We start from the raw sequence: 16753 nt of genomic DNA on the forward strand, positions 1-16753 counted from the left end.
AGGGCCAACTTTTTTAATGTGCTAACAAATTCAATAAGAAAAAACTATGGTACATACATACAATAGAAAACAACCATTAAAAATTGTAATAGAAGACTGGGAACATGGAAGGATGTTCACAATATAGTAAATAGAAGAGTTTAACATTAGTATGCATAGTATGAATTAAATATATACGTATATATTAACATAGAGAAAAAATGCTAGCAATCATAGCATCAAAATATAATAGTTATTTCTACCTGGTAGGATTATGGGTAACTTATTTTCTTTTTTCATATTTATTTTCTTACAAAATGTACAACGAACTGTAGAACTAGTCATAAGAAAAAAATGCTACTTGAAAATCCTGTTAAAATGAACTTAATTGAGTGTACACTCAGCAAAGAATTATTGGATTTTCCTATGTCTAGATTTCAAGAAGCAATGTGCCAGCACTGTGTAATCTGCCATGTTACACAGACAGATCAGACCCGTTTTTTTGTCATCTTGAGACATGGTCTGGCAGGAATTTTTGCAAACAATTGTAAACAAGCAATACAGCTTTGTATGAACCATTTTATCCTGATTATCTTGATTACTGTATAGAGGCTGCATGGCATATGGGAAATATTAGAGACTAAATTGGAAGCCCACTCTGCCATTTCACAGCAGTATGGCCTTAGACTCATTAAACTCTCTGAGCCTTGGAAATTATTTAAGACCAGTCTGTTAGAGAAATAGCTGATGACGATAAGCAGACTGGAAAAACTTATTAATGTTTTGGGAAGTATTTAAATTATTGTTAAAATTTTTACTTGCTCACAGCTAGATTTCTTATAGATACTGTCTTTCTTCCCTTGCCTAATATCTATGAATCTGTGCAGTGCTTAGGTTTTAAGAACAGTAATTTTAAAGTGCTAATAGTTAGGATTTAATGACTTCATTTGAAGTTCTTATTTTATGATTCTTTGAGGTTATTTTATATTTTAAAATAACTGTATCCTTTTAAAAGAGTAAGAATTAACCAAGTGAGGTATAGAGCATCCAGATTTTGGGGTTCCATTTACTGTATATCATTCTCAGTTTTAGTACATTTCTTTGATGTTAAAAAATGTAGGCAATAAGTCTGATAACACCTCTCTCCAGATATGCCATATGTTCCTTGCATTTTGCTGAAGTGTCTCGTGTTTGGTCTCTGATTAAAGTTGCTATGTAGGCAGAGCGTAGTCAGTCCATTAGAACCAGGGATGTAGCACTTAGTCTTGCCTTTGCCCGTGACCTTTCAAAATGAAAAATAAGTCAATACATTATATATGGTTGGTGATATTGGATACAGAAGACCAATTTAAAGTTATGGTATAATAAGTATATGTTAAAATAGGACATGTTTTCTCCATTAGTTCTTAACCATCAAGAACACTATCTTAAAGTTGTACAGATTGAACTAAGATTAACATAAAAGGAAATTAGAAAAGAAAAAGAATATTAACTAGAACTTTCCATAAAGTCAGTGACTTACAAGCTTCTATTAAAATCTTATTTGGATTGGGACAAGCGCTATTTAGTGTAAGGAGCTCTTGTAACTGAGATCTAGGTGACTCCCTTGTCCCAGAGGATGAATGATTCCATCCTTATGATGTTCTCCAGTCAGTGCCACAGAGCACAGGGTTAGGAGTTTGAAACGCTGGGCTGCACCAGCCTTGTAAGACCTGACCACCAGGGCGCTGCTTTTAACAATCCCAGCAAGCTAGCCTCTGGGAAACAGTCAGAGGACACTGTCCCTTAGGAACCAGGCTATGGTGGACAACCAGAGGCTTTCTGGGGCTGGCCTATTCCCACTATTGACTGTTCTTGTGGTTTTTCCTATGCTGGGAACCAGTTCTCTTTTTCTTTCCTAGAAGTCTCTACTCCCCACTGGAGGTCCCCCCAATGTTAGAAGCTGCTGTGTCACCAGGGAATCAGTGTTCTACTACTATGCGAGCTGCTCTCTAGAGTAGAGGACTGGTCTCCCTGTGTCCAGCCTTGGGAGGGTAGTAATTGTTATTTTGGGGGTCCTTAAGTCATACAATTAAGCAGGTAGCTGAAGTGGGTTTCAAACCCAGACTGTCTGACTCCAGATACATTTTGGATGGAGTAGCCACGCTCTTTTAACAGCCTCTGGCTGTAGAACTGCCTCTGTATAGAGTGTAATGCACTCCTAAAAGTAGCCCCTCCCAGGAGAAACAGACTGTATCACATCTGTCTCCCTCTGGCGTTTCCCACCTCTAGAAGCAACCTTCCTTATACTTAGCTTTCACTTCCATTCACATGGGAACAGACTCCCTCTGTGAATCTTGAAAGATACCAGTTCACTGTGCCTTAGAGACACATTAGTGCCTCTAACTCTGCTTGTGGAATGGTTCTTACTCCTCACTCACTTGGGTAAATACCAGGCATCCACCTGAGCCTTTCAAAGGCTTCCATAAATAACCTCTCACTCCCCTGGTTGCCTGAGGCACCCAGCCGGGTGGCCACAAAGAAGACCTTGTATTCTTCCTTGTTTTACGTAGGGAAAGTGGGCACCTTCAGACTCGAGTCTTGTTGTCAAAATCTTTAGGCCTTCATACAACCCAGCAATTGCACGCCTGGTTATTTATCCCAGAGAAATGAAGTCTTACATTCACATAAAACTATGTACCTGAATGTTTTAGAAGCTTTAACATAACAACCAAAAGCTGGAGACAACCAGATGTCCTTTAAAAGGTGAACAGTTAAACAAATTGGTATTACATCCATACCATGGAATACTACTCGGCAATAAAAAAGAAACAGGCTATTGATACAGACAATGACCTAACAAATCCCCAGAGAGTTATGTTGAATGGGGATTATGAGAATTATGGTTCCATTTATGTAATATTCTTGAAATGGCAGTAATAAAAATGGAAGACAGAGTAGTGGTTTCCAGAGGATAAGGAGGTGTGGGGCAGAGGGAAATAGGTGTGGCATGTAAAAGGGCACTATGAGAGATGTTTGTGGTGATGGAAGTGTTCTGTGTCGTGATTATATCAATGTCAATATCCTGATCATGATACGATACTATAGTTTTGCAGGATGTTACTGTTGGGGAAACTGGTAAGAGGTACACAGGATCTCTGTATTATTTCTTACAACTGCATGTGAATCTATAATTATATCAAAATAAAAAGCTTCATTTAAAATATCTTTAGTCCCCTTCACCCCATGGACAATAGTTAATATAATCCTGATTTTTATTCACTTCAGTTACTTCTTGAGGGAGCTATGAATAGATTTCTAGTGATTAAGATCTAATTGAGGTCTTAGACTTTTTTTTGGCAGGTTTCTAGGAATTAGGTCTAATACATTTGTATAATAGTTGTTTGAAATCACAAATCTATAATTTGATCAAGTTTATTTTCTTATGGGGCCTTATATTAAAATAAAATGGCAGAAGTATTGCCTTGTGGATTTAAGGGAACATTAGGATTACTGGGGGGGGGTGTGTGTAACTATATAATCTATAATTCTGTTTCCAAACACGATAGAATTTTCACTTATGTCCTTTTCATAATGTGAGCCCTACTATCTTCAGAATAACCCCCCTACATCATTTTAACTTTGAAAATTAAAGCCAGATTATATATTAGAGAAAGACTTTAGTCAGGAAGACTCAGCTCCAGGGGTCAGGAGAAGCAAGGAAAAGCGAGGCTTTAGGTGAATCGGTATTTGTTCAAGGAAATTGATTAAGTGGCTCTGTGATAGGAAGTTTGTCTAAGTCAGTATTATAAAATCACAGAAAACTAAAACAGTTGAGGAGGGTAGCTATTTTGTATATTATCAGCCATTGTGATATTTGTTCACACTATTGTGGGACTGGTTCTCACATACAGTTTGTCAACCCTGGTTTTCACTTTCAACCCAGCACTGATAGCCCTTATGATACAAGCTGACTTACATATTGTAAGTGGAGCTTCGCAAAGGACCATTAATTATTTCTTTATGTAAGCTTATTTAAAGGGATTCGATAGCAGTGAATATGTAAGACCAGTGAAAGGTTAACCTGAATGTCACGTGAACGTAAGGCTTCACTTCTCAGCTGGAGCTTTAAATTTAGGAGTTTATATTCCACCACTTAGCACGGTACTGGCACATTTCGGTGACACAGTACATTTTTGTTTAACAAATTAATATTGATTTTTTTTGTGGTCCATACTGCCTGCCCATGATCCCCTCTTCTGGGATCCCTCAAGAGAAGAGTGCACTGGGACAGACAGGTTACTTGCAAAAGTCTCTCCGTGCACAGAGGGACACCTGCGTGGGTTCCAAGGCGAGCATGAACATGGAGCAGCACCACAATTCAGGAGGAGTGGGGTCAAGCATGTGCAAAAGACTGCAGATTTGAGCCCGTTTTTCTTTCACACTGGAAAGAAAAGGGGAGGGGGCAGTCTCAGAAGGTGATTTAAGTATCAGCATTCCAGATAGTTTAGAAATATTTTTTCTTAAATGTATCCTGTTTGGTTTAAATATAAGTACTGTTTTTTTTCTACTTTTTCTCCCCATTGCAAGTAGCATTTTTATTTTTAAAAGCGCTTTTGTGGGCTAATCAGATCTAGCCACCATTTCTGTGAAAAGTATGCATTCTGAATTCCAGTGATTTCGAGTGAATGTTCAGAGCCCAGAATTTTTATCTACTGATAGCACATAATTTGATTCTTCATCTTTTATCTTTCTGACCAGGCTTTCTTGTTTATGGGCTACAGAACCACTGTTTATTAAGCCCTTCTGTTCTTCCTTTTTGATACTTTATTACTCGTCACTTACTAACCTTATAAGTTGATGTCTTACCCCTAGATTTTCTGGAGAATATGTACAGGTCCCACTTGCTTCTCTGTGTTTACTAAAACACAGCAAGTCCTTTTTCACACTACACTTTTGTTATAACTGAATTTTCTGTTTACTCTAGATCCTTGCCGGCACATTTCTGGATATCCTGTTGAACCTTCTTAAGAATTCAGAGAAACTGTCAGGTGACCACTGAAAAAAAGATCTAATCTTAAGGCTTACGTGAGTATTTTCTACTGTGGCCTTGGTTTAGGGCAGATTCAGTTCTGTGATCAAGATGAAAAATATTATCTACCTCTGAGCTTATTAAAGTTGGGGGTAAGGTTAGCAGTTTCTCAAGGACACAAAGAAACTCACACAATACAGCACACTTATTCTTGCTTTTAAAATAGACAAGAAAGGCTTTTTTACTTAGCCAACATTCAGAAGAATCCCAGTCTGCAAACCACAAGAATTCTTACTGTGTTGAACCAAAACACCAAGTAGATTGTTTTTCATTATCTATTCATACAAAATGTAACCAAAACACATTACATCTTAAAAAGCACTTGATATGTGGTATTTTATTTTTTAAATAGTTCGTGATAGCTTTGTCATTTTTATGATCCAACCCAATGAATGCAGTAGGGGAAAATAGGGAGATTATCCTCAAAAGAGAATTCTTGACTATTTTATTGAGTAATTTCATTGCGTTAATTTCTTTAAAAAGCATTATTTAGTGTCATAATCTGAAGCTTGTTTTATCTTGATCTCTGTAATTCTTAATCATAAGTAGATTTTCCCCTTATTTAGAATTATCCTTTACAGCTCCTTCTCACCCTTTGTATCCAACAGGTCATTAAGTTGTGCTACTTCTGTCTTATATGTCCCTCCCCAGTATGCCCCGTTCTCTCTGCACTGCCAGACCAGGCTCTCATCTTTTCCTGCCTGGATTTCTGCAGTGACCTACTGATTGATCATCCTGTCTCCAACCTTAACCCCCTCCAATCTAGCCTCTCCATATTGCCAACAAAGTAATCTTTCTGAAAGACTAATGTAATAAGACGAAGCCATTTAATATCCTTCAATGACTCCTTTCCATGGCATTGTTAGGAAGATTAAATAAAATTAATCACGAACCCCTAGTGCAATGCCTGGCTTGGCATAGCCCTCAGTATGTGTGAATGTTTCCCATTTGCCCAGAGAACCCATGGCAGCAGCAAAGCTCTAGTGTAAGGAAGCCCAGGTCTAGAGGGACAGTGTCTCTGCTGGGAAACCAGACTGAAAGGAGTAGGAGCCAAGAATCTCACCAAACTCTACAGCCATGCTTTTCTGCATCCCCTGGAGGTTTGGCACAAGAATAGATTAGTCTAGCATCCAATTCAGTTGGTGTTCCAGAAAGACAGACTTTGGCTGATAAATCATAAGCCAAGCCCATCTGTGACTGAGCTTTTGTAACCTTAGAGTGGGGGAGCATCCCTGTAAACATCACTCTCTGCCTTTGTGTTTTCTCGTTTTGTTTTATTTTCTCTTCAGTTTCTTAGTCAAGTTTCTTTTGTCAGGCTTTACCTTTTTCTTAAATGAACGAAGGGGAAGAGAGAGAGAGAGAAACAGACACACTGAGAGACCACTGAGGTAGGCAAGTATCAGTGAAAGCGGTGTGGACAAACTGGTGAACCTCCATTATGCAAGTGGATGAAATATTAGAGTGGACACAGTTGAGATTGCTGCCTTTGTCCTACCTTTGTATTCCCAGATAGACCTGGTTTTTCTCATCTCTCAGTCTTCAGATAATGGGAGTTTGGTGAAGCCAGATATTTAGATAACTGCAGGACACAGCAGAATAGAATCAATACTGTAAGAAAGATGGACAGTCTGAATTGATTTCATGATATTTCCAATTTTAAATTCAGTTTGTTGCTTTCCTTATCTTTTTCTTTCTATTAAAATTTGAAGTTTGTGCTGTAAACACAATATTTTAGTAGGTCCTCATCGAGTGTTAAGTTCTTTTTTTTTCCATTCTGATTTAGTTAACTTTTGAGCAGACAGTTCTGTTTACCATATAGAATATCTCAACTATAATAAGCAAATATGTGAAAGAGAATTACTTTGTTTTAAATAAAAGTATCAGCAATAGCGTGTGTGTGTGTGTGTGTGTGTGTGTGTGTGTGTGTGTGTGTGTAGGTCTTTGAAATCTAAGGATCATGTATTTATGTCTTCTGACAATGCAGTAAACTTGAAGCAATTATATCTTAATTTTTAAAGTATCTCTTAATCTTTTTACATGATGAAAAGCAAACTAGAGCTTTATAGTAATTTTTTTGCAATTTTAGTCCAGCAGATATGAAGAAACCAAGACATTTTAATGGAAAATAAAATATGATAACTCTGTTGTTGTTTCTGTTTGGTGAGATAATTTATTAGAGGCAGGAGACCAAGAAGGATAAGAAAGTGTTTCTCTAAATGACTTCATTATCTGGATTTAGTTTGGCTTCACTGAATCTCACTCATCTCATATTTCATTACAGGCATATCCCACCCGCCACATCAGAACAATGTCCTACGTTTTTGTAAATGATTCTTCTCAGACTAATGTGCCCTTGCTACAAGCCTGTATTGATGGAGACTTTAACTATTCCAAGCGGCTTTTGGAAAGTGGCTTTGACCCAAATATTCGTGACAGCAGGGGCAGAACAGGCCTCCACCTTGCAGCAGCCCGAGGGAATGTAGACATCTGCCAGTTGTTGCATAAGTTTGGTGCTGATCTTCTGGCCACGGATTATCAAGGGAACACAGCTCTTCATCTCTGTGGTCATGTGGATACTATTCAATTTTTGGTTTCCAATGGACTCAAAATTGATATTTGGTAAGTTCTCTGTGGTTTTTGAAGTCTAGTCATTTCTTCCATTTAGTCTCTCAACTAGTGGTCTAATCTTGGAGTCTATTTTTTGTTTTGTTTCCTCGTTGATCGGTTGAAGTGACACGTTCAGGAAAGGCATTGAGAACAATGGAATCTTAAGGGAGTGAGGGAACAAGGGGATGATTTCTAGATTTATGCTGAAGCAGTGAAAGTTCTATGAAAGTAGTGGCTAGGTTCTGCTACTAATTGTGTATTGTAAGACAAGGGGAAAAGAAGAAAAGAACTAACATTTGTTGAAAATCTGTTGGGCTGGGCACCGTGTTTACTTATGTTAGCTCATTCGTTCCTCAGAATGGTAACTCTTGTGGTGTGTGTTATCTTCATTATACAGATGAAATAGTTGAGACAAGGGGGGTTAAATGACTTAAAGTCACACTGCTGGAATTTGAACCTAGTTCTGCCTGATTCCAAAGCTTGTTTGCCCCCTATCATGTTATATTCCCTGCTAGCGTCATAATCTCTCTGGGGCTCAGAATCCTTTTTATACTGAAAACTTAGAGACATGGTCTTCTTTATTTTTTTTTACAGATACCTTCTCTCTTGAGTGGGAAAGATGTTGGGCCACCTTTAAAACTGAGCATGACCTTTAAACTACAGTTATATGTTGCCCTAATTTATTGGTGCATAATGTCCCTAAATCTGTATAAGATAGTAAATGGTTCTGCTACTATTAATGTAAGGACAGTATGTGGTGGGAATTGGATACAGGATTCAGTGTTATTCGGGCTGTCTCCTATTATCAGTTGTAAATAGCTAGATGTACCAAAGCAGCTTATTTGATTGCTTTAGGGATTGTTTTCTTTTTTTTTTCTTTTTTTAATTCTTAGACATTTTAAATACCAACACTATTCCCATAAAATGTAAATGTCAAATAAGAATAAATCTAGAACTAGACTTTCCAATTAATTTCTGGGAAGATGCCCTCTTTTTCTTTTATTTATTATCATTTATCTACTCTTTTGCCTATAGATTCTTTTTCCTTTTTCCCTAAAAGAAAAAGAATATAAGTTAACTCAAAATTCAGTTTCTGTCTCTACCATTGGTTCTGCTCTGGGTTCTAATTTTGAGTTAATTGTGCCCATGCCTTCTTCACTTATCTACACAAAAAGGTACTAACAATATAATACAACTGCTGCAATGACCTCTTTATTGTTATGACCTTTTTTTTTAGCAATCATCAAGGTGCTACACCCTTAGTTCTGGCAAAGCGCAGGGGAGTGAATAAAGATGTCATCCGATTGCTGGAATCTTTGGAAGAACAGGAGGTAAAAGGATTTAACAGAGGAACTCACTCAAAACTGGAGACCATGCAGACAGCTGAGAGTGAAAGGTACTTAAGATATACTTTTTTAATGGGCAAGTCATTTTAAGTCCCTAGATCTTTTATGACAACTTTTGTGAGCTTTATATTTATTTGCTTTCAAGTACAGGGCTTTGATATTTTCTTTGAACTTCATGTAAGCCCTTACGGCTGCAGATTACAATTGAGGAGCTATTAACAGAAAGTACTACGTGCCCACATGCACATAATGTTCTGTTAGCCACTGTGCAAGGCAGCCTGCTGTTTTGGCAGTACAGGGGAGGAGAGGTGGTTAAGAGCTGAATATGAGGGAAGGAAACAGGAGTTTGAGAATTTTAGTACCGGTCACTAAAAGAATAGAATTTCAAAAAAGTGGGAGAAAGATAAGTAAGGCTAAGAACTTGGACATTAGAAAAGACCAAAAAGGTAGTTTCAAGTGTTGGAAAGTGGAGTGCTGAGGAAAATGAAAACAGGAGAGAAAGTAAGACAAGATTTAACATGTACACAATTCAGTAATGTGAAAGTGACTTTCACATGAATTGGAACAAAATGAAATTTGGGCTCCTGTAAGTAATTGAAGCTAAGATGCAGTGACTGACAGGGTCTTAAATATCTCATCATTTCTCATCTAGATGCAATTCAGAACAGTTTCAGGGAGCTCTGAAAAGGTGACAGTTTTTTTCTTTTGGCCTCACTGGCTCAACAGATTAGGTCAGTAGGCCAGACTTTGTTGTATTAGCATGTAGTTTGGTTGACTGTCATGGCTTTCAGCCTTCCAGATTATACCAGGTAAGAAAGACGATGAGCTTACTATGTAGTCTTCTCCCACAAATTTCAGTGGAATATATTTCAAGGGCCCTCATCAGCTATGGACCCAGTGGATGATTGACAAGAACCTGGATTTAGAATCATATAGACAACTTAGACCATTGGTATCATTGTGTCTTTGAGTTCTAAAAGAAATCCTCTCTATTTTTCATAGTTCACCCTTCATTTGATTCCTTTGTATCCGTGATTGCTTTCATCCCTCTTCATTTGCTGGCTGGTGTACTCCTCGTGGACCACTGATTCTACTCTTAAGCTTAAGACTGTTTCATTTAGAATACTTTCAAATACTTATTACTGTCCAATGAAATTAAAGAATTTTACTTCTAGAACATTGCATACTTCTCATGAATTACCACTGAAAGCTGACAAGTAGATAAAATAAGCAGGAAGTCAAAGACGCATTTACAAGCCCTTTTTCTCTCACCTGTATACTTTGGATCGAATGTCAGAATGCCGTACACAATTTAATAGCATTAAGTTATATATTATTTGTTATAGATCATGTTCTTTCAAAATAACTTGAAATTTATTTTCATCTTTCTATAAAATAGTAGTAAATTACTTTAAGCTTCTTTACCATGAGAAATGTTCAAAAATGTATTTTTGTTTTTGCTCAGTATATTTTGGAAACCTAGCATGGTATAATTGGTTAATAGCTAGTATTTTGGCACGTCTTTATCAGAAATTAATTTTTCATTTTATTTTGCCTCAATTGTGATTACTTTTGAAGTAATTAGTCATTTGAACAGCTCAGTATGAAATTTTTACTCCTGCTTCTTTCCATTCCTGCCATTTCACTTCAGCATGAGAATTTGTATTGTTTACAGCATTGTGTAAAGCCAGTTCTTCAAAAATTGAGTTAATATTTGTACCAGTTTGTCATATCTTGGTTGTCCCGTCTTACTCCTGCCCCCTCAGCGTCATGATAGAAATGCAGTGGTTGAAGCTTAAATTTAAAAGCTTGAAGTCAGCATAATTAGTCATAGTGAAATGCAAATCGAAACCACAGTGAAATGCCACTTCATACCCACTCTGATGGCTGTACTCAGAAAGATGGGCAATAGCAAGTGTTGGCGAGGATGTGGAGAAATTAGAACCCTTATACATTGCTCGTAGGAGTGTAAAATAGTGTAACTGCTTTGGAAACCAGTCTGGCAGTTCATCAAAAAGTTACACAGTGTTACCATATGACCCAACAATTTCACTTCTAGGTATAGACCGAAGAAAATTGAAAACATGTTCACACAAAAACTTGTACACAAAATGTTCACAGCAGAATTATGCATAATAGCCAAAAGGTAGAAACCATCCAAAAGTCCATCAACTGAAAAGAATAACAAAATGTCATCTGTCCATCAGTGGAATATTATTACACCATAAAAAAGAATAAAATACTGATACATGCTATAACATGAATAAACTTTGAAAACATGCTACATGAGAGAAGTCAGTCACAAAAGGCCATGTATTATATGGTTCCATTTATATGAAAGTCCAGAATTGGCAAATAAAAAGTAAATTAGTGCTTGCCAGGAGCTGGGGGGAGGGGCAAGGGAAGTGACTGCTAATGGGCAGAGTTTCTTATAGAGGTGATAAAAACACTGTGGAATTAGATGGAGATGGTTGTACAACTTTGTGAATATACTAAAAACTACTGAATTGTGCACATTGAAAAGGTGAGTTTTATGGTATCTGAATTATAGCTCAATAAAAAAATGTGAGAAAAAAGCTTCAAGGGATTGACTAGCAGATGGCATTATGGCATAGCTGTGTAACAATTAGCCTTTTTTAGAGCAGAAGATAAAGCAAGAGTTTGAATATATTTACTTACAATATTTTCCATTCCCTGAGACATAGCATAATTTCTTAAGGGCCTATAAATCAAGTTGGTGAAAAATATTTATCCACTCCCCCATCTAGCCTAGATTTAATTTAATTCCTTTTACTTTGTAGGTACAGTATGACAAAGACAGTGTAGATGACATATGTGCAAAAAAATTGCACATGAATAAACATATCATGCTAGAATCAGATATTTCCTGGGCAGTAGAAAACATTTCATTAAACAGAGTCACTGCATAAAATTATGATTGGCAGAGCTTCATGAGCTCCTGGAGAATGCTCAACTGAATTCTCATTTTACATCTAACATCTTTGAGTATGAAATCATGTCAACTCGGACATAGTCAATAAATTTCATATAAGTCAGAATTAACCTCTCATGACTTTCTTTATTTATGGTTTTATGTGTTTAAGCCTTCTCAACATTCTAGTCTTATTTTTGAACTTGCTTGAATTTTCTTAAATTTTTGTATTGCTGTATATTCCCACTGCAAAGGTCTTCTCTTATTCAGAGAATAAATATCTGTTCTTTTTAAGATTTTTTTTTTTTAAATTAGGGAAGGGGAACAGGACTTACTGGGGAACAGTGTTTACTTCCAGTTTTTTTCCAAATCAAGTTGTCATTTCAGTCGTAGTTGTGGAGGGCGCAGCTCAGCTCCAGGTCCAGTTGCCGATGTTAGTTGCAAGGGGTACAGCCCACCATCCCTTGCGGGAGTCAAACCAGCAACCTTGTGGTTGAGAGCCCACTGGCCCATGTGGGAATCGAACCAGCAGCCTTTTGCGTTAGGAGCACGGAGCTCCAACTGCCTGAGCCACTGGGCCGGCCAACATCTTTTAATATGAAAAAAAAAGTTTTTGGATGTCAAACAGACAGGTGCATTAGGAAGTCAGCTTCCAATAAGAGACCTCTAACACTAGTAAAGGTAAAAGGACCTCTGGTTAACCGTGTCAAGAAATAAAATAAACTTGTAGGTTTAAAAAAAAAACCTGCCAATTTTGCATAGTGAACGAGACTCTAAAACATTGTTTTATGCTGTTTTCATTGTTCTTTACCCAGATGGGTGGAAGAATATGAAGAGAAGGGGTTTAGGAGGGTAGTGATGACCTTTTATAAGCAATAGATAGTTGATACATCTGAATATGTCCGTTGTGGCTTTAATCTAAATGATACTCTATTATTGGGCCAACATGTTGTGACGTTATTATGGGTGCTGATCCCTTAGAGCTTCGAATTCATCGCAGTGCAGGCTTACAGATACTGAGGTCAGATATACTGTTTTATATTTACAGCAGTCATATTTCACATCGATATAGCTCTGAAAACCAGAATCATTATTTTTAGGGTGTTTGTACTACCTTATTTCAACTAGATTCTGACTTTATGCAGAAGAGAAACTTATTTTGCATTATTGTACAAGATAGAACTAAAACCAATGGTGGGACACTGTTAAGAATTTTTAATGAGTAGACTTGTTCAAATGTGCAACAGACTGAAGAATATCCATTATTAGAGAATTACAGTCAAAAGAAGGAATTTTGTGATTGGTCCGATTATTAAACTAAACTAATAATAATACCCCTTTAACTTTAGGATTCACATGCTGTCTTTGCTTATTTTCACTAACATGAATTCTCAAATTATGAATCTTCATTTTGCATTCTTCTAAATTTAAACTAACCAAATGGGTTTTGGTTTAGCATCTGATGGAAACAACTCATTTGACCTACTTCAAGACTTCTGCTTGGGACCTTTTTATTAGAAAAGGATTTTTTAACTTTGCTAAATACAAAACGAAGAAATATAATCATTATGGTTTAGCAATTTACAGTTTATTGTCCAGATACATGCAGATAGACAAAGTAGATTGTCCAGATACACACAGATATACGTAAATCAGTTCGTGTGAGAGTATATGTATGTATGTCAGTTTTCTTCTTATGAGTGTTGTGTTGTAGGGTTAGGCTTTTCTAAGTAAGTCTTTTCATCAGTTCCCATTGTTTTATGTTTTTGAGATGGGTGAAATGTGTTGTTTCATGCCCGTTTCTGTTCTCTTTGCTTCTTTCACAGTGCTATGGAGAGCCATTCACTCCTCAATCCCAACCTACAGCAAGGTGAAGGAGTCCTGTCCAGCTTCCGAACCACGTGGCAGGAGTTTGTAGAGGATCTGGGCTTCTGGAGGGTTTTGCTCTTGATCTTTGTCATCGCTTTGCTGTCTCTTGGCATTGCCTACTATGTGAGTGGGGTGCTCCCCTTCGTGGAAAACCAGCCTGAACTGGTGCATTAAAGGAGCTCATGGGAGACAAGGCAGATAGATGCCTGTTTCCTGGCTTCCAGTGTTTCTCAGTTTCTCAAAATTGTTCTCTCAGTGCAAGGCAGTGAGGGCTGTTTATTTTTTCTTTCTTCATTTTTACATATTGTAATCCTTTTAGAACAATGTGTAGTCAAGGATACTACATCCTAAAGCTACCTCTGACTCAACCTGACTTGTTAGGAAAGCCTACACATAGCCTTGTTTGATAAAAATATGGGAATGACTCAAGAATGAAAGATAAAGGAAGAAACTAGGAAGCCCTTGCTATAGAAACCTTAGCATAATATAGGACCAACTAAAGTGAAGTGTTCAAAAACAAAAAGATTTTAATTAGTTTTGGTTGGTGGTTTTGTTTTGTTTTGTTTTTGCCAGAGCCTCTTTTCTCTTTTTATTTACGTCCTCTGGGACTAGGGGAGAGGATGAAACATTCAGCTTAAAACTTGAAGTGCTTTTTTCAAAGCCTACATAGTAAATCAGTATTGTTGGAATCTGTTTGGTTTATTTTAATACTTTGTAGTCTAGTCACAAACCAAGTAGAACTTTTGAAACTAAGCTATGTTTTCTTCAAAAATAATTGATTTGATCTTATATTTATTTGTTTTTAGGATAATTTTAAATTTTTTTTTTTTTTTTTTTTTTTTTTTTTTGGGTAAACTGCTTTACTTGTTAATATCTGGGAAGAATGAACTAGAGGGGTTTATTTCACTTTTTAATTTCCCCTAGTGTTTATTTCAAAGGTATTCTATTCATCAAAAATATAGTCAGAAAATTCTTTCTAATTCAGTAGTTAGCAGGGAAAAATAATTCTGATATTTAACTGTGACTGTAATTTTGTAATGCTATTATTATTGTGAAAAATTCAGTTCTATAAGCTTGCCGTATTGTCACAATTGTATCATAGTTCATAATTATTTTATGTGCAATCCTGTTTAGAGGCCCTGTAGAATTGTCATAACAATCCCATCCATGTCAGTAATTCTCTGATAGCAAGAATGGATGGAGTATTTCTGAGTTAACAATGCTGAACACGATTGTACTGGGTTTCATAAACACTTTATGGATAGTAAGTTTATGTAAATTTAAATCTGGCCCCAAAACTATATTGCAGGTTTCAGCAGTACGTTTGAAGTGCTCTTTTGTTAATGATTCTGTTATGTATAAATCATATTCTTGGGTTATTAAAAAAGAATATGAAGACTTGATAATTATTCATTGGGTATAGTGAGAAAACTAGTGAAAAACTAAATAGTTTTACTTTATAAAACAGAGGCATCTAAGCTATTGCTAATTGAATTGCTAGAATTAGAAATTATAGTTTAGAATAGAATTGGTATTACGGATTCATTTTGCTTCTTGTTATTTTCTCTTTTGTATGTATATATTTAGAGTTGAGGTGTTTTCTTTCTTGTGGCTTTATCCTCGCTTAAAGAGCTGTTTTAAAATTCCCTGATTTACCTGGCTGCATCAGTGTCAGCTCACAGAGTCTTGCTTTCAAGTTAGATTCAAACAAAATAAATCATACTTGGTATAAATACATCAAAATCAGCAGACTTTAGAGTGGAATATACTAGAAATCAAGGTATATTCGCAATGAAAGTTGCGGAATTAGCTTTACTTTTGTAAACTTAAACATATGCAAAATTGGTTAAACATACATGTAAATATGTTGCATTTTTAAAATAGATGTTTCCTTTTAAGTGGTGATTTCTTTGTATTCTATTCTCTGCATTCAGAATTCATTAACACTACCAATAAATGTATTTATAATCTCTTAATCACAATCCATTTCGTAATGTATCATTGTTTTTCTTTTAAATTCTTTTTTTTTTTTTTTGTAAATAGGTTGCAATTGGCTGTTTAAAAAAAACAAAGTTTTCTTTTCAAATCTGGTATAATGGGTATATCATGTTTATGTATGTTTGCCTTATAGTAGATGCTTGACCACTGCACTGTACACCTGAAGCTGAAGCTGAATAATATTGTATGTCAACTATAATTCAATATATATATAGTCACGGGATATGGAGTACAGCCTACGGAATAGAGTCAGTGGAATTGTAATAGAGATATGCGATATCATAAGGGCAATAGATTGGGGGAGGAGGGTTATCACTTTGTGAGGCGTGAAATATCTATTACATTGTTTTCTACACCTGAAACTAATAATAATAATAAATGCTCTGAAACTAATTTGGGTGAATTGCTTGCAGGTTTAAAGTGACAACAACTACCATGATTAAATACCTCCCAATTATACAGGTCACTTTATTTTTATTTTATTTTTTTAAATAATGTTTTCAGTTACAGTTGACATACAAATATTATATGAGTTTCAGTTGTACAACATAGTGATTATACATTTATGTAACTTACAAAGTGATTACCCCAATAAATCTACCCCATCTGACACCATACATAGTTATTACAATATTATTGACTACATACCTTATGCTATACCTTATATCCTAGTGACTATTTTGTAACTACAACTTTGTACTTCTTAATCCCTTCCCTTTTTTCACCCGTCCCCTCAATCCCCCTCCCATCTGACAACCATCAAAATGTTCTCTGTATCTATGAGTTTGTTTCTGTTTTGTTTGTTCATTTATTTTGTTCTTTAGATTCCACATATAAATGAGATCATATGGTACTTGTCTTTCTCTGATTCATTCCACTCAGCACAATACCCTCTAGATACATCTATGTTGTTGCAAGATTTCTGGCAAGATTTTATCCTTTTTTATAGCT

General features: G+C 36.2%; 1 protein-coding gene across 2 annotated transcripts in view; it reads left to right on the top strand.

The window, feature by feature from the left end:
• Positions 1-16419, top strand: part of ANKRD46 (ankyrin repeat domain 46) — a 41952-nt gene extending 25533 nt beyond the window's left edge. Inside the window, exons 2-6 of one of the 2 annotated variants that reach the window (XM_074316281.2) lie at positions 4946-5046; positions 6366-6438; positions 7332-7669; positions 8895-9053; positions 13762-15786. In XM_074316281.2, the coding sequence (XP_074172382.1) occupies positions 7359-7669; positions 8895-9053; positions 13762-13978 (687 nt within the window). In that variant the 5' untranslated portion in view covers positions 4946-5046; positions 6366-6438; positions 7332-7358 and the 3' untranslated portion in view covers positions 13979-15786. Of the gene's footprint in view, positions 1-4945; positions 5047-6365; positions 6439-7331; positions 7670-8894; positions 9054-13761 lie in introns of both variants that reach the window. The other variant, XM_019716377.3, reaches the window with a different exon arrangement.
• Positions 16420-16753: the final 334 nt, after the last annotated feature.

This window comes from Rhinolophus sinicus, chromosome 6 (genome assembly GCF_057876585.1).
Source record: "Rhinolophus sinicus isolate RSI-liver-muscle chromosome 6, RSI-T2T, whole genome shotgun sequence".
NCBI lineage: Eukaryota > Metazoa > Chordata > Mammalia > Chiroptera > Rhinolophidae > Rhinolophus > Rhinolophus sinicus.